The 22,815-nt window shown below is 41.6% G+C and overlaps 3 protein-coding genes across 3 annotated transcripts; 2 read left to right on the top strand and 1 right to left on the bottom strand.

Moving 5' to 3' along the window:
* Positions 1–2,151: 2,151 nt before the first annotated feature.
* Positions 2,152–4,985, bottom strand: LOC128460314 (oocyte zinc finger protein XlCOF6.1). The gene is made up of 2 exons (XM_053445454.1): positions 4,777–4,985; positions 2,152–4,017 (listed from the first exon to the last, which is right to left on the bottom strand). The coding sequence occupies exons 1-2, from the start codon at positions 4,856–4,858 to the stop codon at positions 2,834–2,836; spliced, it is 1,266 nt and encodes a 421-aa protein (XP_053301429.1). The 5' UTR covers positions 4,859–4,985; the 3' UTR covers positions 2,152–2,833.
* A 5,038-nt stretch (positions 4,986–10,023) lies between these two features.
* On the top strand, positions 10,024–11,638 carry LOC128460329 (fatty acid-binding protein, brain). The gene is made up of 4 exons (XM_053445484.1): positions 10,024–10,182; positions 10,303–10,475; positions 10,771–10,872; positions 11,358–11,638. The coding sequence occupies exons 1-4, from the start codon at positions 10,110–10,112 to the stop codon at positions 11,406–11,408; spliced, it is 399 nt and encodes a 132-aa protein (XP_053301459.1). The 5' UTR covers positions 10,024–10,109; the 3' UTR covers positions 11,409–11,638.
* Positions 11,639–12,770: 1,132 nt separating this feature from the next.
* On the top strand, positions 12,771–18,612 carry smpdl3a (sphingomyelin phosphodiesterase acid like 3A). Its single transcript, XM_053445453.1, has 8 exons — positions 12,771–12,980; positions 14,139–14,352; positions 16,005–16,149; positions 16,314–16,410; positions 16,819–16,982; positions 17,222–17,402; positions 17,481–17,605; positions 18,159–18,612. The coding sequence occupies exons 1-8, from the start codon at positions 12,887–12,889 to the stop codon at positions 18,462–18,464; spliced, it is 1,326 nt and encodes a 441-aa protein (XP_053301428.1). The 5' UTR covers positions 12,771–12,886; the 3' UTR covers positions 18,465–18,612.
* The last annotated feature ends 4,203 nt before the right edge of the window (positions 18,613–22,815 follow it).

Genomic DNA, 22,815 nt, shown 5'->3' with positions numbered 1-22,815 from the left:
GATGAAGTCTGAGCATCATCAGTTTAAGTGGAAGTAATGTACAGTGGGGCAAAAAAGTATTTAGTCAGCCATCAATTGTGCAAGTTTTCCCACTTAAAAAGATGAGAGATGCCTGTAATTTTCATCATAGGTACACTTCAACTATGAGAGGCAGAATAGGGGGAAAGAATCCAGGAAATCACATTGTAGGATTTTTTATTAATTAACTGGTTAATTCCTTTGTAAAATAAGTATTTGGTCACCTACAAACAAGCTAGATTTCTCGCTCTCACAGAGCTGTAACTTCTTCTTTAAGAGGCCCCTCTGTCCTCCACTCGTTACCTGTATTAATGGAACCTGTTTGAACTCGTTATCAGTATAAAAGACACCTGTCCACAATCTCAAACAGTCACACTCCAAACTCCACTATGGCCGAGACCAAAGAGCTGTCAAAGGACATCAGAAACAAAATTGTAGACCTGCAGCAGGCTGGGAAGACTGAATCTGCAATAGGTAAGCAGCTTGGTGTGAAGAAATCAACTGTGGGAGCAATTATTAGAAAATGGAAGACATACAAGACCACTGATAATCTCCCTCGATCTGGGGCTCCACGCAAGATCTCAACCCGTGGGGTCAAAATGATCACAAGAACGTGAACAAAAATCCCAGAACCACACGGGGGGACCTAGTGAATGACCTGCAGAGAGCTGGGACCAAAGTAACAAAGACTACCATCAGTAACACACTACGTCGCCAGGGACTCAATTCCTGCAGTGTCAGACATGTCCCCCTGCTTAAGCAAGTACCTGTCCTGTTCCGTCTGAAGTTTGCTTGAGAGCATGTGGATGATCCAGAAGAGGATTGGGAGAATGTCATGTGGTCAGATGAAACCAAAATATAACTTTTTGGTAAAAACTCAACTCGTCGTGTTTGGAGGAGAAAGAATGCTGAGTTGCATCCAAAGAACACCATAACTACGGTGAAGCATGGGGATGGAAACATCATGCTTTGGGGCTGTTTTTCTGCAAGGGGACCAGGACGACTGATCCATGTAAAGGAAAGAATGAATGGAGCCATGTATCGTGAGATTTTGAGTGAAAACCTCCTTCCCTCAGCAAGGGCATTGAAGATGAACATGGCTGGGTCTTACAGATTGACAATGATCCCAAACACACCGCCCGGGCAACGAAGGAGTGGCTTCGTAAGAAGCATTTCAAGGTCCTGGAGTGGGCTAGCCGGTCTCCAGATCTCAACCCCATAGAAAATCTGTGGAGGGAGTTGATTGTCCGTGTTGCCCAGCGACAGCCCCAAAACATCACCGCTCTAGACGAGATCTGCATGGAGGAATGGGCCAAAATACCAGCAACAGTGTGTGAAAAGCTTGTGTAGACTTACAGAAAACAGTTGACTTCTGTCATTGCCAACAAAGGCTATATAACAAAGTATTGAGATGAACTTTTGTTATTGACCAAGTACTTATTTTCCACCATAATTTGCAAATAAGTTCTTTAAAAAACAGTGATTTTCTGGATTTTTTTTTTTCCTCATTTTGTCTCTCATAGTTGAGGTATACCTATGATGAAAATGTCGCTTTAGATAAAAGCATCTGCTGAATGTAGTGTAATTTTAAACGTTTTCCCAGATAATAATGAATGGATCTTAATGCGAGAAGTGTGTGTGTGTGAGAGAGAGCGTGTGAGCGTGTCAGCCACTGTTCCTTACGTCCAGGCTATGTATGCTATGGTTGACTCAACCCTAGAATCTTTGATCTACCTAAGGTCCTCGGAATTTGCCCAGACTCCAAAACTCAGACTCTCTTCTCCCAACTACATTCTCTGCCTCAACTCCTGTCTCAACCCGTATGAGCCACTGACGAAATACATCAACATATTTATTTATAGATGTTAAAGTCATTGCTATTGCTTTGAGGCTGCAGTAGTCAGACAGGTCATTGATTGCAGGTCTTCACAAGCAGGACATTGTTGGCTCTGAGTTTCTCTGTTATAGTGGATGTTCCCATAAAACCATTGACACATATTTGTATGTGAGCAGTGAAGTAAAAGTAAAGGCTGCATAGATGAGCCCTTAGACTGATGGTGCTCATGATTACCCTCATGATCCAATCCATCAATTTGTGATCATCAGTTTGATGAACCATCATTGAGAGAAATATTCTGTCAAAATGCAGTTTTATTCATATGGTATATTTCATATAGCCAGAAAGAACATCTACAAAAACTTGTATGTTTGACATTAGAAGCCTGAAATGATCAAAATTGTATCAATTTGATGTAAAAAATACACGAATTGACAGGATGACCCCACAGTACCACATAATTTATCATCTTCAATATCACAGACTTTATACAATAAATAACATTTTCAATATAACAATCTTTATATAACATCATACAATTGAGTTTAACATAATAAAATAAAAAGCATTCAACAAATGTACATTTGATGGAAATATCTCTCCAAGATTTGTTAACTAAAAAAACGTTATCTCCAACAACAACTTGTTCCAGCACAAATCAGTTGGTACCTTTTAAAAATTGAGTCCGACCAATGAGGACTTTTTTTGGGGGGGGGGGGCAGGGAGCATTGAAATTGTGGTAGGAGAATTTGAAAAAAAAATTCTGCACAAGGTGACTGCTTCACAGGGAATGGGTCCAAATTTATATCAGAAACAGTTTGGGCTTGTTAAAGGTTGAGTCTCTGATGTTCGTGATCTCCCTTCATATGATCCTAATGTGTCACATCTAAATATCTTTACCCTAAGTTGTTGCAGTGCGAACTGTGGACTGTCATTTCACAAAGACCGAAAACTCTCTCGCATGTAAGTACACAACTTTTAATCGTTATGAACTCTTACATGCTTCTTCATGTCTGACAACTGATAAAATCTTTTCCCACAAGTATTGCAGGAGTAGGGCTTCTCACCTGTGTGAGATCTCATGTGGACTTTCAAGATGCTACTACGTGCATAACTTTTCCCACATGTTTCACAAGAAAACGGCTTCTCTCCTGTGTGCACGCTCATATGTTTTTTCAAACCTGACTTCTCACGAAATCTTTTCCCACATGTGCTGCAGGGGAATGGCTTCTCACCTGTATGCGTTCTAATGTGGACCTTCAAATCATTAGCACATACAAAACCTTTCCCACATGTTTCACAAGAAAACGGCTGCTCTCCTGTGTGCATGCTTATGTGTTTTTTCAAACCTGACTTCTCTCTAAATGTTTTCCCACAGAAACTGCAGGAGTAAGGCTTGTCACCTGTGTGAGTTCTCATGTGGACTTTCAAAACGCCTTTACTTACAAAACATTTCCCACATGTTTCACAAGAGAACGGCTTTTCCCCGGTGTGTACACTCATATGTTTATTCAATGCGGAAATGTCACTGAAACTTTTCCCACAATTATCGCAAGAATATGGCCTTTCACCTGTATGACTCCTCATGTGGACTTTCAAGACGCCACTGCGTCCAAAACTTTTTTCACATATTTTGCAAGAATAGGGCTTCTCGCCCGTGTGAGTTGTCATATGCCTTTTCAAACTGAACACAGTAATGTATGCTTTTCCACATACGATGCATAAATATGGTTTTTCACCTGTGTGGACTCTCAGATGTATTTTTAATTGATACTCATACACATAAGCTTTTCCACAAGTGTCACATTTGAAAGACTTTTCACCTGTATGAGTATTAGAGTCAATCTCTGATTCGTTTCTTGATGATCCTAAATGGTTTCTTCTGTTCTGATCTTGATTCTCAGCCACAAGAGAGTTGTGAGAGAAGAGCTGATGCTCACTGTGGTACATTCCTTCATAATCAGGAGTCAACATGAAGGTTTCACTCTCCTGCTTTAGTACGAGCTGCTCTCCCTCTTGACCGATCCAGATTTCCTCCTGTTCCTCTTTAATCTGTGGAGGTTTTTGGTCATCTTGATCCAAACTGGAGTTCCTCTCCTGGTAACAGAGCTGCTGGTCAGTGAGAACCTCCTCCTCCTTAAAGACATGCTGCTGTGGAAGCACTGGAGGAAAAAAGAGGCACAAGACAGAGGTTACAACTGGGATGCTTGTAAGACAATTAAATGAAGAAACAATAAAAAAAGTAGAATTGAGTTCAGACTTTTCTCCATCAAGACAACAGTAGATCAGGTTTGGCTTGAAGATCCCTACTGAACTCATCAAACCTCGATGATCATCAACTGCACTCCAATCAGCTTTGAAGGACACATATTATGCCCATTTTAAACAATTTGATAGTTTCTTGGAGTCTCGATAATATGAATGTGATATATGTTGGTCAAAATACAATAAAGATGAAGTATCATGATTTCTGCTGATTCCTGCCTCCGAAGACAGAAATGAGTCAATCAGAAGTAAATGCATCATATTGTGTGTCTGGCTGTAAAGTGCGTGCCAGGTCTGATGCCTGCTCCAGTCTGAAGGAGAAATCAGGCGCAATGGAAGCTAGCCTGCCTTCGATACAGAACTCTGTACTTGTCTTCCGATAGAAATAAAGTTGATTTAAAACTCGCACAGTATAAGTGGAGTGGGATTTACTCTCCTTTCCTAACTCCTTACAGCGTCTCCTTCACACCTTTACTTGGTCTCGTCACATTTCATTTCGGAGTGAAGGAACAGAGGTTAGAACAGGAGAAGATTTCCCATCAGGACTGAGGCCACTCGCTGTGTTTGCACTGAAGCTGGAACAGGCCCCGGGTCGACTGCTCTCTGTCTGGAGAAACCTCGGAGTTCACTAGCAGCCACACTGCGGTTGTACAGACCGATCCTGTGAAGCTTGATTTCAGCTTCCATGACGATGCCCAGCAGTCTGCGCTGACGATCGTCCTCTTGCTCCGAAGACATCGCTGCGTCGCGGACAACCTGAACGCAAACCTGCGACACAACCGCACCAACGACTCCCAGCTAACTGCTAACATCCATGGAGCTAACGCTGCTAGCGCCGCTTACGCTGCTGCGCTTTGTCCGTCTACTTCCGGTGGGGGTTACCCTGTGAAGTTCCGACAAAGCGACAAACTCAGCTCTTTATCTTTCCACCTTCAGACACGAGTCCCTTTAACATGGCACATTTCATAAAGCCACATAGAACATCTTCTACCAAATGTTTGCTTGTTTCTGAATATCTGCGATCAGACTGGCTCATCCAACGAACCCTTTAACCCAGGGTCTTGAATTATATTCTGAATTTGACAGGGAGCCAATGCAGAGGAGCTACGACAGGGGCAATGACATCTCCTTCTAGTTCCTGTCAGCATTTTTGGACCAGCTGTTGGCTTTTCACAGACCGACTGGGACATCCTGATAATAAAGAATTTAATTATTCCATTGGAGAGGTTCATGCAAATCCTTGGATTTAATGAAATTGTTTACCAAGAGTAAACCCAAGGGATTCCTTAAGTTTACCATAGAGCACATGCTCGATTACCCAGATGGACGAGTGTGGCTGACATCGGACTTGTTTCTCTGTGTTTGCTGTGTTTGTAGTCTGGATGGAGAAAACACTGCGTGTTGTTGCTCTCATAAATAAAATGGGCGTTAAAAAGTTTCAATGCACATAAATGATTCAAAGAAAATATTAAATCCTCTTACACAAGATTTTTTTGCGAAATGTAGAAGTTTAAAAAAATCTGAAACTCATTTGTCATTTGATTTGGCCGTAGTGATACATTAAAACTCCATCTGAGAACTTACACAGGTGAGAAGCCATATTCTTGTAAAATATGTCAAAATGTTATGTGAAAAGTGGTGAATTGAAAGTCCACATGAGAGTTCACACTGGTGAGAAGCCATATTCTTGCAAAATATGCCGTAAAAGGTTTGCACAAAATGGTCATTTGAATTTCCACATTAGGAGCCACAGGTGAGAAGCAGATTTCTTGCCAAAGATGTGGGCAAAGTTTTTCACATTGTGATGCATTGAATGTTCACATGAGAACTCTGGGGTAAAAGCTTCTCTGCGTTTAAACACATGAAAAGTCATTCAAAGATTTATACAGGTAAAAATGTGTGTTTACAAAACAAGGATGTATATAGGTTCAGTGTTGTTGAAGATGAGAAATGATCTGAGGCTGTCCAGCCATCCTGCAACTACGGTCTTTTCACAAACATGTCCTTTAATTCATTGTATTCTTTTCTCTTACATCAAATTGATATCATTTTATTATTTCAGTCTGCAGAGGAGAAAACACTGCATGTTACTTTATTTTGTTGCTCTCATAAATAAAACAAGCTCTTACATAACAATATGTGGTGCTAAAACTGGGGAAGAAGTTAGTATTGTAACTTTCACAGCAATTATCCAATCTGAAACTAAATTGTCTTTATTTTAACATCACAGTTTTAACCATTGTCTTGTGTCTCTTTGTTCCTCCAGAGCTCTCACAGCAGCATGTCTGTAAGGAGGAGGAGATTTGTCAGCAGCTCTGTCCCCAGGAGAGGAGCTCCAGTCTGGACCAAGAGGAACAGGAACCTCCACAGATTAAAGAGGAACAGGAGGAAATGTGCACCAGTCAGGAGGGACAGCATGAAAAGAAAATTCATGAAAACAGCAGTGACTAAGTTCAAAAGTCTCCCACATCAGAGACTGACTCTAATACTTCCAAAAACAAAAAGCCTTTCAAATGTGACACGTGTGGGAAAGCTTTTGTGTATAAGGGTAGCTTTACTGCACATTTGAGGATTCACACTGGTGAAAAGCCATATTCCAAAATATGTAACAAAGGTTTAGCAGGTAGTAGCATCTTGGATGACCACATGTATTGTCTCACAGGTGCAAAGCCATATTCTTGCCAAACATGTGGGAAACGTTTTGGAAGTAATAAAGTCTTGTATAGCCACATAAGGATTCACACAGGTGAGAATATCTATTGTTCGAAAAGGTTTGGGGGTAGTGAATATTGGAAACTCCATATGAGGACTCCCACGGGTGAGAAGCCGTAATGTTGCCAATCATGTTGGATATGTTTTGGGCGTATTGGTTATTTGAAAGTCCACATGAGGACTCACACGGGTGAGAAGCCGTATTGTTGCCCAACGTGTGGGAGGGGATTCACTCAGTCGTCAGACATGAAAAAGCATTTCAAGACTCAAACATGTTAAAATCCTATGAGAGAGTTTGCAGACTGAATTAATTGATAGCACATGAGAAGAGATCACCCTGGGGAGAATTCATATCACAGCAACTTCTCAGGACAAAGATACTTTGAAGGGACATGTATGTAAGTCATATGAGGCAAGCTCAAGAAGCTCAGAGACTGAACCTTTAACAAGTCAAAACTGTTCCTGATTCAAGTTTGGCCACTCTCTCCTATGAAGTGATAACTGTAATTTATCAATTGATGGACCACTGCCCGTGCTCCTGCTTGGAAGTCATCCAAGTCAGATTCTAAACAAGATGTCGTGTTCTAAGCCCAAATTCATTTTGTGGATTCTGGCACATACTGTTACAGAAGGAGATTAACTGATAGATAAATATGCAAAAGGAGCTAAGAAAGAAATATGGATGTGAAATATAGCAAGACTGATATTAAAAGATGAGTCAAGTCAGTAATGAAAAACGGTCCAATCGGGAAGGTGGCAGTAATGAGCCTTTCCAAACATAAACAGAAGAAGAAGAAGCCTTCGAAAACATGTCATGGCCCCTCTAATTTGAACTTTCTTGTTTTTATTTATGATTCATTTCTTTTCTTAGGTTTCACAAAGTTTCAGGGTCATGTCCGTCTTATCTGTTGCTCATCACTCATCATTGAAGTGGCACCTGTTCCCTTTTTGTTAAACTGTATCTTTATGTAACTCTTATACTCGCACAAGTGAAAACGTCTTTCAAATGTGACACTTGTGGAAAGCCTTTTGGTCGTAAGAGTAACTTAGACAATAATCTTTACATTGGTGCGAAACGTAAATTTATGCAATTGTGTGGAAAAGAGTTATATATGTTGTCCACATTGAAAAGGCATATGTTGACTCACACAGGTGAGAAGCCATATTCTTGCGAAATATGTCGGAAAAGCTTTGTACGTGAATGTGGCTTGAAAGTCCACATGATGAGTCACACAGGGGAGAAGCCATAGTCTTGCAACATCTATGGGAAAATATTTATCGCTCACGTTTGAGGATTCACAAAGGTGAGAAACCGTATTCCGGTAGTAGTTTTGCACAAAGTTGTAATTTGAAAGTTCACATGGGATCTGTAATTTAACACACATGAAAACGCATTTAAGAGGTCAAACAAACTATAAGAGTCAAAGGTTGTTTGGCCTTGAAGAACAGTAATGGGTCACTCAGTTCCTAAAAGAGAGGTTAACCCTAACCCTGTGCACAGAAAGTAGAGAAGCTTATAAAGCATGAGCCTTATGAGGCCATAATTATAAAGGAAGAACTGTAAAATGACAAGACAACACCGCAGTGGAAAAGGTGGTTGAGTATCTGGAGTAGTTTTGATGCTGAGATGTTTTCAAGTAAATTTATTTTTCAATTATTTCATAGGAAATGTATCAGTGGGTTCTCCACATTGACAACACATGTCCATTTCTCACCAGAGAGTGGCAGCAGAGATCCTCCCCTCGGGGTAAACTCTCCCTTCACCATATGTCCAAAATTATGCAGACATCCAAACATACACAGTATCCAAAATCATTCTCAGTGTCTCAAGACCTGCAGACCACAGTTTAGTCAGTTTCTGTTGCAATAATGTCCAACAGGAACATGCTCATTGTGGAGAAGAGAGTATTTGTGAGCTTTGGGGACAACAGCTTCAGTTTTTGGGAACCTTCATGTTTTCAAATGAGATGAAAATGAAGAACAGGGGTAAAAAAGTGAAAAAGAAGCTGTGGGTACATGATGGGGAAAAAAAGGATTTAGAATGGTACTTAATAAAGCTCATTTATTTTAAGTCCCCTTAAATTCATAAAACCTGCACCAAACTTCACACATATATAAATATCAGTTCCCTAAACAAGTCTGGGTTTTTTATTCAAGATCCGTGAATTATTCTCTGAGATATCAGTGATAATGGGAGAGAAGAAAGAAGTTAAAAGTAAATGTAAGAAATTCTTTAGTGACATTTTACATGTCTAAGTCCAAGTGTCAGGGACGAGTGGTTATCTGTACAGTAAACAGACGGATGATGATCATGACAACATGGTTTGGAGGGAAACATTATTAAATACCGTGACTACAAATATTCATACCTTTATATTAATAAAAGAAAAAAAATCTAATTGTTTGGTTTTATCTTATCCTGCAAAATGTGTCATTGTTTTTGCAAAAATACAAATAAAGTTTACTGTTATTATAATAAATCTATAATTGAGGGTTTTATTGATTGTCGGTTGTTTGTATTTGGAAAACCTCAAATGTCGAATCAGCTATGACACTGTACATATACATTCACTTTGTGTGAGAAATCTACTGCCACATACTTTCTGTCTCACACACACACACACACACATAGACGTTTGGTGACAGTCATTAGTATGTGTGTTGAGCATGAATAAATTGTAGTTGGAGGGGGGCTGTTAATGCAGTTAAGGACAAAGGGCTGTCAAACAAACTGATTCTGCTTCACTGACACCCCCCCTCCCACGGAGCACATTCCAGTCTCGAGAAGGCCCGTCTCCCCCGAGGCCGACAGGGGATTAAGATGTAGAAATGATTAAATATGGATCAGCTCCTGAAGCTCGCTCCCTGATTGAGGAAAGAAAAGTCTGAGTCTGTTCAAAGCTCTGACGCTCACAGTTTTATTTATATTAAACTTGCATCTGAGTTTTTGGGCCTTTGAATTGAGTTTGTCATGAAATGCACAAGTTTTTCTAGAAGCAGAGTTTTGACTCCTGTGCCTGAGAATAATTACATCATTAGGAGTACAAATGGCTAATTTAGCTTTTCTCCTAAGAGCATCCATAAGACCGTGACCCAATTGTAACACCCAATCAGAACCCAGAACAGAGATCTCCTGAGCCAATGGGATGCTGTGGGCCACCCACCAGCATACATAATAATAAGAGGCCGTATTATAACACGAGGGGTAAACTTGCAGGAGCTATTGCTTGCTCAGTTTGCTTTTGGAGATTACTTTGCCTCTCTGAAAACCGTCACCATGGTCGACGCCTTCTGTGCCACTTGGAAACTGGTTGACAGTGAGAATTTTGATGATTACATGAAAGCACTTGGTGAGTAATAGACCTTTTTCCTTTTAAATCGTTTTGTATTTCAGTGTCAACCCCTTTAAGATCATTTCTTCAGGACGTCAGGACGTTAATGACCATGTTTCACTCCTGTCCTCTGCTCAGGCGTGGGCTTTGCCACCCGGCAGGTTGGTAATGTGACCAAGCCGACGGTCGTGATCAGCCAGGAGGGCGACAAGGTGGTGATCCGCACCCAGAGCACCTTCAAAAACACAGAGATCTCCTTCAAGCTGGGAGAGGAGTTCGACGAAGCCACCGCCGATGACAGGAACTGCAAAGTAAGATGACAGAATGTGAAGAATATTTAAAGACTCATTTAAGCTTTAAAATATTTAACACTACTTATGATGAAAACTTTTTTATGCATAAAACGACAGTTCAGTGACACCATAGGAGCCGTTTAAGACGTGGTTTAACTATTTAACTAAATTATTCCTAATTATAAATTGCATGAAAAACCTTATTCACCATTAATCTTTAATCCTATTTCTTACCACTGCTCTTTCTCAACCTCAAACAAATAAAACTGATTACTGTCTCACATTAAAAATATCCTTTCTCTTTGTCTTTCAGTCCATGGTGTCTCTGGAGGGAGACAAGTTGGTCCATGTCCAGAAGTGGGACGGCAAAGAGACCAAGTTTGTCAGAGAAATCAAGGACGGCAAGATGGTCATGGTAAGAATAAAGACTCAGATCATATACGTCTGATATACAATTGCCAGTAAATAGAAAGGGACAATACAACTTTATAACATAGTGTTTCTGTGCAGCCACATGACCACAAATGAAAGTTGAGCTCCCTAAAGAAAGACAAAGTGAAGTCATTATTTGTGCATCACTGGAATATGAAATAAAGCACAGAGAAAGAATGTTCACAGGCACTAGTATCAAATCTCAGATCGTCTTTTCCCCAGTCCCACATTTCACTCTCTCTTCAGAAGACGTAACATTAGATCTTCAGCTCTTCAGGCGTAATTATTCTGGAATTGTTTGTGTGTGGAAACGTTTTGCAGGTTGTCTCTTTAGCATCTTTTCAAAAATAGAGTTCACTTTGTTTCGGAATCAGTGCTTGTTTTTGTGCAATTTCACTTCTGACTCATTAAAGATGATTTAAACAATGGACGTTCCCTCTGACGGTGCCCTTCCTCTCTCCCTCACAGAATCTGACCTTCGAAGACATCCACGCAGTGCGTAGCTACGAGAAAGCATGAGTGCCCCCCCCGCCGGCGCCCCAAACCAGCCAAGAAGTGTTGATGTTATAATTATTATTGACTGAACGTCTGCTTCTCTTTGCACTTCATCTACATGTTCACGACCCGCAGGCTGCACATTTTGTAAGATTGATTTTTTCTTTTTATATGAATACATTTCTGTCTCGGTGGATGGATCATCTTTGCAAACCTGTGTGAAACATGAAATAAAAAATAACACGGAAAGTAAATGTGATGTGTCGACGCTTCCATTATTTATACAAGTGATTAATTCAGTTAATTCAATACTATGGACTGAAAACCTGAACCTTGACCCGTGACCTGTCTACAGAGCAGGGGAATAGAAAGGACTTTGTTTATCCAGCCTCATCCAGGCTGCACAACACATGATGCAAACTATGATGCAAAACCACAAAGTGGAGCAAACTTATTCAATGGGTCAAATTGTCCCCTGTGATGTTATTTTATTGAATTCTACGGCCTTATGTTTAATCCTGGCTGCAGCATTAACAGAACATTTATTCGAGTGCTGAACTTTGAAGCCATCGTTTTTAAACAAAAAGGAAGTTCTGATTTCACCCATGCCACAAAAGCTATTGAACAGATGAAACTTGGTGAAACGATGTGTTATCGGTGAGGAAAGAACCCAAACATTGTGAGAAAAGGCTTTAAAAAAAACATTTTCACAACTTCCCAGTTAAAACAACAGACCTGGTGATTTAAATGTTGTTTAAACCCCTTTTAGCTTTGTCCTCTACTGAGTTTACAATCGTGATTAATATCTGAGGAGTTGATGTTTGCAGCTTAATCACACAAATAAAATCAGAACATTAAAATTCTAATGGTGTTTGTGTATTTTGAGCCACGTGTGTGAGTGTGTGTGTGTGTGTGTGTTATAACTCAACTTTAGTACACTGAGCAGGCAAATAAAACAAAAAATCTGCCACATTTAAAGGACTGATAATAATTAAAAATTAATTCAATCAAAATAACTTCACCTGTAAAATAAGATATGCCACTAAATGTAAAAAGTAGCATAGAATAATGCCAATAAATGTCAAGTTGATAAATTGACTAAAAGTACTTAGTTAATCACACCCCTGATAATCCATTGTTGTCCCATGGATTATTAAAATCGTATTAAATCATATTAATTATATAATATAAAATATAATATATTAAATTCAATTCAATCATTTTCAATTATATTACATTATATTATATACCATTTTACGATATGATATGATATGGTATTATGTTACATTGTGTTATATTATATTATAATATATTGTATTATATGTGTTGTTCCTCGCAGTCTTTCTTCTCCCCTCAGCTCCTCCCCCTGAGTCACATGATGACCTGTTGTTCTTCCTGGTTCTCACTCAGGAGAATGATCAACAGCCTCAGCTGCTGGAGTTTACACGTTATATATAATAAACATATATATAATATTGCCAGTTGTTCGTTTCTGTCTCAACATGAGACTCTTTCTGGGGGTCGCTGTGCTGCTGGTGTGGAGCGCGGATCCGCTGGCGGCGGCCCCGACTGGGAGCAGCTACCTGCCGGGTACAGGTGAGAGGAAGCCCCGGTGAATCCTCCGTGAAGCCGTCACGTTGCTGCCGTTAACCTCCAGGTTTAAAGCTCAGTGTGAATCAATCCACTGGATTTATCTGCTCCACCATCTTCACTCGACACCGATGAACCGTGTGTGTCCGGTCAAGATCCACATCCTCTCACATCTGGAGCAGGAAGGCAGATGTTGTACGAGCCGAATTTACCTAAAGACAGATTGGATTTATACTCTCTGATAAATGTTTCTGTTTAATGTGCGTTTTGTTTGTGGATGATCGAAAACATTTGACCTTGATAGAATTTAAACTGGAGTTTGGTTAATACGTGTTGGCCACATTAAATGGGGCTAATGGTGGTTTTATGGATTTTAATAACTTTATAATATTAATAACTTGATATATAAAGCACATTTTACACAGTTTTTACAAATAAAGAGGACAAATAAAAAACAGAAAACAAAACATGAAAGTCAAGAAGGAAAAAAATACAATGTAATTTAAAGGTACAGGTTGTAGGATTTAGTGATATCTAGTGGTGAAGACCCCTCACCTCACCCTCCCTTTCCAAACACCAAAGAGAAACTGGTAGCTTCAGTTGTCATAAATACTCAAAATGTGTGTGTAAAAAAAACATGGCGGCCTCCGTAGAGAGGACCCGCTCCTTATTTAAATATAAAATATATCGTAAATATAACGTATTACAATATAAAGTGCTCATTCTAAGGTAAAGAAAACAACAATTTAGATGAAACACACTAGAGAAAGGTCACTAGGATTATTTTATATTCAATTAAAATGTCACCAAAACTTAATCACATAACCTATAAACCTAAGGTCGCAAATTACTATATTAAAAATTCTAAAATAGAAGACGACAGACACAATAATGCCGTAGCATTGAAATGTAATTGCAATATAACAGGATTAAAGAAACATAATAGCAAAGAACAATCAAGTAAAAGAAGTTTGTAGATCTTCTGTGTAGGTTAATATCATCTTCTCGGCAATTCACTTGAATTTTTTTATTAAATGCTCTTTATAATATCCTATTAGCCTCAAGGAAATTTTAAATACATTTTTTACTTTTCAAGAATTTTGTTTTATATCTCACATTTGCCTCTGTCTTCATTTTCTCCGAACCTTTCCCCCGTCGCTCCAGGCAGGTTCTGGCACATCACTGACCTCCACCTGGACCCCACCTACCACCTGGCCCCAGATCCAACCAAGGTCTGCTTCTCCTCCAAAGGAGCCCCAGCCACCAAGGCCGGCATGTTCGGAGACTTCCTGTGTGACTCGCCCTACCGGCTCATCCAGTCGGCCTTCGCTCACATGGCACCGCTCACACAGCAGCAGGACTTCATCATCTGGACCGGGTCAGTGCACTGATAGGGGAGGGGTGGGTGTTCTGCACCAATGACAGAGTGCAACAGTAATATATTAAAAAGGACTTAGAGTCCAGGTCCGAAAATGAGGCTAATTCATACGTTCCTGACACCTGTATTCTCTTGAATGACCAATAGGGGGCGACTCCACTGGTAGTTTCTATAGAAGTCCATGAGAAAATGACTCTACTTCTCTCTTTATAACGTCAGTAAACATTAAGGAGTTTATGTCTCACTCTCTAGTTTCAAGTCTTCTTCAAAGCAGCTGATTTACTTTAGTAAGTTATGATAATTTAGAATGAAATAGGCCAAAAAGCACCGGATGTATTGGGGGGCGGATACCACAGTGTGTGTGTGCTCACAAGCGGGTGGCGTCATGGTGGGACGCGGCTTCACCTCAGTTCACATCCACTTGTATTCTTGTGCCGACAGTATCTCACTTCCTCAAAAGGAAAGTGTAATATGAGGTGCTGATGATTTTTGATGAAGTTCCCAGTTTCGATTGTCACCATGGTCGCTCCCATGTGTGTGTCTGTACTTTCACGTGTGCCAGAAAGAGGAGGTGTCGCTTCCTCTGGTTATAGTTGTTCTTCACTGTGTTGTCTGTGGTTTCTGAGTGAGCAGTCAATGCAGCTCGTTTACCTCCACCAAGCTTTCATCTATAGAATGGGGGGGAGACTGGGATCGTACCCCCAACTTTCTGGTTAGCGGACGACCCACTCTACCCCCTGAGCCACAGCTGCTTGCAGTCAGAGTTTGATTTTAACTCAAAATGAAAGAGCACAATATCCGAACTCAATGGTTATTTGAATTCACGTCTTCTGTATGTTTCAGTTGCACGTTAGTGAGTGAAGCCCCACGGAGGACTGAGGCATTGAGCTGTGACAGATGAGCAGGCGTTATCCACTCGTCATGAAGCTTAACGACCGCTCTGCATTCTCTGAGTGTGTAAACCTCTGTTCACTGAAATAATGACACAGAACAAACTGTTAGCGTAGCCACAGGCGCGCTATTAATCTGCAGCTAATCAGCTAAGCCTGGAATTCAGTCTTATTGAGAATAGGCCTCAACACTTGAAGTTGGGCTGGAGGATGAAGTTACTGGGCTTTATTCTATTGTTACTGGGCTTTGTAGCATGAGTGTGTCTTTTCAAGGGAATTCCATTGTACAGTGGAATTCTTGTTATTTCTGCAATATGTTACAGTTCCGGAAAAAATCAGATGAGGCAACCATGTTTGAAGAGAACGTCCTCAACTTTGATCCTGAGGGGATTGTAATATTAGGAAGTCAGTTTTGGGGGAAAAACTGATTTCTATATGTAGGAAAAAGCAGAAGAGTGAAAACTTATATGCTCCCTGTGACTTGGGAAAACAAGTTATTGAACCAGAAATATTGATACACAGACTGATTGACGTTTAAAATAAATTATTATTGGGTTCATCTTCAGTTCTTCCTCCAAATAAGTTTGGCGAGTGTGGGAAAGACGCTGATGGAAACATAAACTCCTCGCTGGAAGTCATAAAACAATGAAAACAATGAAACCTGTTCACATGTAAATGGGAATTCCCTCTGAGACTGAAGGCATTAAAAGGTAATATTCATACTCTAATGATACTGGATGTGATCCACCTTCTCCCTCACAGAGACAGTCCACCTCACGTCCCTGCAGGCGAGCTCTCCACCGACATGGTGATCCAGGTCATCAGGAACATGACCCAGACCATAAGGCTGCACTTCCCCAACATGACGGTCTATCCCGCCCTGGGGAACCACGACTTCTGGCCACAGGTAACTTTGAGTCACAGGACGCAGCACAATCTCAAACTTTGCTCAGAGAACAAGGAGGTTTAGATTTTATAGGTTCAACTCATCTGTCGAACTTGCTTTACTCCTTTGAGAGTCCTGTGGAATTAGTGATGTTGTTTTTTTAGAGTTTACATGTTTGTTGTCAGGACCAGATGCCGGCCGTCACTAACGCCATTTACCAAGCGGCTGCCCAGCTGTGGAAGCCCTGGCTGCAGACTGAAGCTCTGCTCACACTCTCACAGGGTAACATGTCAGGACACTTTGGTTTACTGAACACCCTAAGTGACCATAGCACTCTTTGTCTCATGTCTGTTTCCACGCCCTCATATCATTGTCCATATCATGTAGCCCCTCGATTTGTTTTTGTGACCCTCTTCAAACTGAGCTTATGCATCAGCAACTGTGAGAGTTTTTCATTGGTCCAATTATTCCAGTTTAAGCCTCTCAGACCTATGATATTATGATAATGATAATAATCACTTGGATTTTCTGTGCAAAGCCCCGAGCTATTCAGTCTACAGTGATAGAGTGATGACAAGCTGGAACCACAGAGTGTTTGGTTATTATCTAATAAGAAAAATCCACAGCATCTTATGATAACACTCACATAAGCAGCAGGATTCATTATATGATTTGTTCCTGTTCCTGAAGGTGGTTTCTACTCTCAGCGGGTGAAGCCTGGTTTGCGGGTGGTCAGTCTCAACACCATCCTTTACTACGGACCTAATAAAGTCGCAAGCAACATGACGGACCCTGCGGGACAGTTCGAGTGGCTGGAGAACACCTTGGAGAAAGCTGCTCAGAGTCAGGAGAAGGTCCTGACACCTTCTGTCTTTATAGCTTGTATCACTATCAAAGGAATCACATCCTGGTTCTTTGGACATTGTTTAACTAAAGCTATTTTTTCCGCAGAGGAATCAAAAAGTTAAAAACTCTGTATGTAAAAACCTTATGGGTAAAAAGCTGTTTGCAGTCAGTGTCTGTGATCCTGTCCCCTTTACTTGTATTTGTGTGTGTAGAGCAGGGATTTACACGTGGCCCTCTTCATGTTCAGGTGTACATTATAGCCCATGTACCGGTGGGGTACCTGCCCTTTGCCCGAAACATCACTGCTATAAGAGAGAGCCACAATGAGAGGCTGGTCTCCATCTTCAGGAAGTACAGCTATGTCATCGCAGGTCATTTCTATGGCCACACCCACCGTGACAGCATCATGGTGCTGCTGGACCAAACGGGTAACGTGCAATTTTGTACAATATTTTATATCGAAATGTAAAAATCTGGAACTCACAGGTTTGTCCTTTGTTCTGCAGGTAAACCACTGAATTCTCTTTTCGTGGCACCGGCTGTGACACCGATCAAAAGCTTTTTGGAGCCGTACTCTAACAACCCGGCTTTCCGCATGTACTGGTACGACATCAAGGACTACGCTCTGTTGGTAAGAAACCTTCTCCTTGAATAACACACGTCTTACTTAAAACACAGTTGATAACAATCGGCCTTGATAACGTTGGTGCACAGTCTCATAGCTTGTGGTAAGTCTACCTTGGATGGGTGAAATATTACAGCTGATAATCCAAATCTGTATTCGAACATGAATTGGATCTGTGCAGCAAACAGAAAAGTTCCCTTCCAGTTCATCCCAGCGACTCCTCACATGTGAACATGTAACACAATGGTTTGTCAAAATGTAGCAAAGTAGAAAGTACAGTTATTTACTGATATATGTCGTTGAGAATGGAGTGAAATGAACCGCATAAGAAATGTACACAAGTACAGTAACAGAGTAAATGTACTCTGTTCCATCCCGATGAAACTAGAAATGTCTCTTTATCCCCCGATCGAAGCCAGGAGAGAAAGTCCCTCCTGGTGATTAATCACGGTGTCAGTCACGAAACAAAAACGGTTTCTGTTTCAAAAAGACTCAAAGACTGTTACCCCCCCCCCCCTCTCTCCCCTCCCCCCCTCTCCGTGCCTTTCTCTCTGTGAAGGATATCTGGCAGTACTATTTGAATCTGACGGAAGCCAATGAGAAACAAAGCCCCGACTGGAGGCTTGAATATATCATGACTGAAGCGTTTGGACTGACTGACCTGCAGCCGCAGAGCCTGCTGCAGCTGGGCCTGAGCTTCAGGCTGCCGCAGACCAAGGCCTTCGACAAGTACTTCAGGAACTTCATGGTGAGCTACAGCAGCCGGATCTGGTGTAATGGCGAGTGTAAGGTCAGACAGGTGTGTGCCGTGCTCCACCTGGACCAGCCGGCCTACTCCAAATGTGTCAGTGGGGGAGAATGGTAGCGTGAAGCTGGATGGAGGTGAAGGACTCTGAAGGGATCTTTCTCAGGTGTCACATATAAGAACATGATTTATTTTTTTAATGATGTTTTCTAATGAATGTTTTGTATGATGCCCTCCACTGAAATAAAGTTTGCTTGATTTCCTCCCAGCTTTTGATTCATCAGGTGATTTTTGGGACTGTAGATGGAGTCGCTCTCGAAGCAGCAGGGATGAGTGTGAATGTAGATTAATTCAAAAGAGACTGTAGGAATTTCTCTTGAGTCACATTTATATATATATATAAATATCCTTGTGTGTCACACATTCTAAAAGAGCATTAACTCTCAGTGTTGTAAGAACTGGTAACGTAAAACCAGTGAGGGCTTGTTTGTCTCTGCTGGAGAAGCAACTGGGACAAACCTCATTTGACCCCCTCATTTCAGATTCAAGCCCCTCACACCACCGCTGCCCCCCCCCCCCCCCCCCGTCTTATTCTTCTCCCTTCCAAACTTTCTAGAAACCTCGATCTCGTTTCTCAGCCAACATCTCAAGCATCCCCCCCCCCCCTCCCCCTCCTCCCCCAGCCCAGACTCTATTGTCCCCTCACTCACAGCTCAGTGTTGGACTGCATCCACTCAGTTCACCAAAACTCAGGCTGCAACCGAAACAAACCCAACAACAGCCGTCACTGTGTTCGGACACATGTGGTTCAAACTAAGGTGCTGCAAAATAAATCTTACATGGCTGATTTTGTCAAAGCGACAAATCCATGTTTCAATGACATTATCATTATCTTATTTCTCATCTTCACTGTATTGGTTGTGAATTACTGAGTTTGTTTATGTCTTCAAACCTCAAAGTCTTTTAAATATAGAAGGAGGAGTTATAAAAAATACAACCAGAGAGAGTTGTGCTTACTGATAGAAGTGACGTTGGGGGGGGGGGGGTGCAGCACCTCCTACTGGTGAAGGACAGCAACTGCAAGGCAAAACTTTTTTTTTTAAATTTTGGACTAAATTTAAATTAGTTAAATAATAGTAATAAGTAATAAGTAATAATAGTAATACGTTTTCTGCGCACACTATTTTATGCAAAGATGTGACGTAGATGACATGAAAGGTTGTGTTATGTTTTTGTTGGGTCAAATGTGTGTTTTTTTAAATCCCAGAAACCCAAAAGCTGATTGTTTGATTTTCTAAAACTGGTATAAAACGTTGTAGGTCTTTCAAATGAATGGAAAATAATTATTAGTTATAGACTTGATCACTGGTTTGGACAAAAACCAAAGAAAAAGTTGATTTAGATCCTTTAAGAGTGAATCTGTGTGTGTGTGTGTGTGTGTGTGTGTGTGTGTGTGTGTGTGTGTGTGTGTGTGTGTGTGTGTGTGTGTGTGTGTGTGTGTGTGTGTGTGTGTGTGTGTGTGTGTGTGTGTGTGTGTGTGTGTGTGTGTGTGTGTGTGTGTGTGTGTGTGTGTGTGTGTGTGTGTGTGTGAGTGAGTGTGTGTGTTTCTTCTCATGCACCCTCACTGCACATTATTATTCCCGACCGACCCTCGGCTCAGCGACGGACACAACGTAACCGTGGAGACCGAGTTGGTGGTGAGCATGGCGAGGGAGAGGACTTGATCGCCACGGTAACGCCAGCAGAGCTCCCAGTCCTCCCAGTCTTCTCTGTGCTCAAAGTAATTTAACCCCCGAGCCGCCAGACAGCAAACAAGGTTCCACTGGGTTTTTGAGCTGGTCTCAGATGGAATGAGAACATACAGACGTCTGCTGGGTTTCAGGCTCTAAAGACTTTCAGGATTAATGCCACCAATAGTTTACTATCGTGACAAAGTGCATGTAACAGAGAAAACCAGTCTGTCACCAGTTCCCCGAAAAGCACCAGTTCTCCATTTCTCCAGGCACTTGGCACATCCATCGTTCCAACATCTCAGGGAACTTGGCCTCGGGTCTCAGTCGGTGTCCTCATGTGATCCGGGGGTGACTCCATGTCTCAGGAACTAACTTTCCTCAAATGTAGTAAGAATATTCACTCAGATTCAGTGAGGTCAAGATTAGAGTGTCATGGCCGAAGATCAAAGATCAAAGCCTCGAGAACAAGCTCAAATTTGTTCCAAATGTTCACTTAGACACTTCAAGGTCAAAGGTCAAGGCCACGGCTGCCTCACAGACTATATTTCTGGCCTCTTTCATTTGACATCTCAGGCCCCCCCCCAGCTGGTTGGACCGTCTGACGGGCCGGCGCTCTGTTGGGCGGTCTGACCCACTTGCTCAGGTTTGCATATACATTTGTGTGTTTGTTCCAGTCGGCCGGCTGCCTGTCTGCCGACTGGTGGAGCCTTTCAACCAGTTAATCTGAGGATTACTGTCAGGACAGTATAGCCATCCAACCAGCCTCTCCTGGGGAGCAGGAATCTGTGTGTGTGTGGTTCAGATCACCATTACCCTCCAGGCCTCCACTTCAGCACGTCCCTTCATTATCAAACAAAGTCCGTCTCTTCGGTTTTAAAACTCGTCTCCGTTGAAGAGCAGGTTTGATCTTTAGCTCCTAACTGGTCAGGATCAGATTCCTGTATCAGGAAGTAGCTGTAATGTGAATAAACTCTAGCTCTAAAGATCTGAGGGAGATTTTCCATGTAACTCACCAGGACCTCTCATAGACCTTTGCTAATGAGATGGAGACACATCTAAAGACGGCCCAGTGGTTTACAGGTCAAACCGTTTACACTCAACTTTACGTTTCATCTGCGTTTGACGGTTGTCGCTTTTTAAAATCAGGATTACGCAAAACTAGCGGAAGGATTGTTTTGAAATTTGGTGAAAGGAAGTGATGTGGGTCAGGGAGGAACTCTTTTCTCAATCTCTTCAACATTGAGAGACCGGATATTTCTTTGACATTTTTAGTGAACTCCCAAAGAAATAACACAGAGATAAAGATGAAAGCTCAGGCATGTTGTTGGAAGCTGACATCTATGAGTGTGTGTGATTTGCTTCAGCTTGATTGATTCAAATCGGATCATTAAACCACCGAGATTCATGATAATCTGTTGATTGGTTTTTGTGTAATCCTGCAGACGAACACACACAGAACGGCAGCACAGCTCCACCGACCGGCTCCTGAGATCAAATTATCGACTCACTCTTTCTGCACTGTCCTGTTTTCACTGCAGTGTTTTCATCCTCGATGAACCTGCAGATATACAGATGAAGAAATGTGTGTTTTCAGTTCACGAGAGTTCAGGAGAATCCGCCAAATATTCAAATGAGTTCTGACCTCAACTTTTTTTAATCTAACAGCCGTTTACTCATTTTTGTCCTGTTGCGCTGCTCTTTTTTGTGTGTGTGTGTGTGTGTGTGTGGTGGTGGTGGGGGGGGGGGGGGGGGGGATGCTGGTCCAACTTGGCACAGCCACCATCAGAATGATGTAATGGGCTCTGTGGAGTCTGATTGGCTGTCGAGGATCTGCCTATGGTCGGCCCATAGAAAGGAGCGATTTGGGCGACAAGAGGTTTAGAGCAAAGTCCAATCTGAGACTGGACCCCCACTAGTGTACATACACTACACTACACACACACACACACACACACACACACACACACACACACACCGTCCCCATCACTGATGAAGGAGCCCATTCATGCCCACTGACAAATTACAACTGAAGCATGAGAGTAAAGAGACCCCCCCGACCCTCTGTCTCTGTCTCCATTATAAACTGTGTGAGACTTGGGTGTGAGAGAATATCACAGTATGAAAGGAGCTCTGTGTCAAAATGCTCTGCACAACACACAGTCACACTAAATATGTTTAATAAGGAATTTAACCTAAAGTTTCACTGAAAATAATAGTGATTCATTTTTACCTCCATCAATGATGTTTGTTTTTGGGATACAAAAAAAAATATTGGACGGATTTCCACGAAACTTGGTGGAAAGATGTGGTTTTAGTGGGAAAAAACCAGTGGAATAAAACCATTACATCTTGATCAAATCCAGGGACTTTTTAATCACTTTATTCAACAATGTGAGATTTTTTACCCATTTCCCAAAGAGGAATTCCTTCATGCATCTCGATAAAAGAGATCAGACATGTATCGTGACTTTATTCAAATGTTGCAGATCTTAGTTTAACGCCGAGTCAGGAACAAGTGGAGTTAATCATCAGAGTCCCGACCGGGTGAGTTTTACACTGAGGGATTAGACGAGGTCCAGAAGGAGAAGGTAACCTGAGGTCAGAGCTGAGCTCACGTGAAGCTCGCTGGTGTCGTCATCACAGCAACAAACCTCCAGAGAGAAACATCAACGCCACTGAAACACATCAATATGAGATGATGTGACCATCGAATCCAACAAGGAGGTTCTGGTTTCATC

The sequence above is a fragment of the Pleuronectes platessa genome, chromosome 17 (genome assembly GCF_947347685.1).
Source record: "Pleuronectes platessa chromosome 17, fPlePla1.1, whole genome shotgun sequence".
Taxonomy (NCBI): domain Eukaryota; kingdom Metazoa; phylum Chordata; class Actinopteri; order Pleuronectiformes; family Pleuronectidae; genus Pleuronectes; species Pleuronectes platessa.
This window is presented reverse-complemented; position numbering and strand designations above follow the sequence as displayed.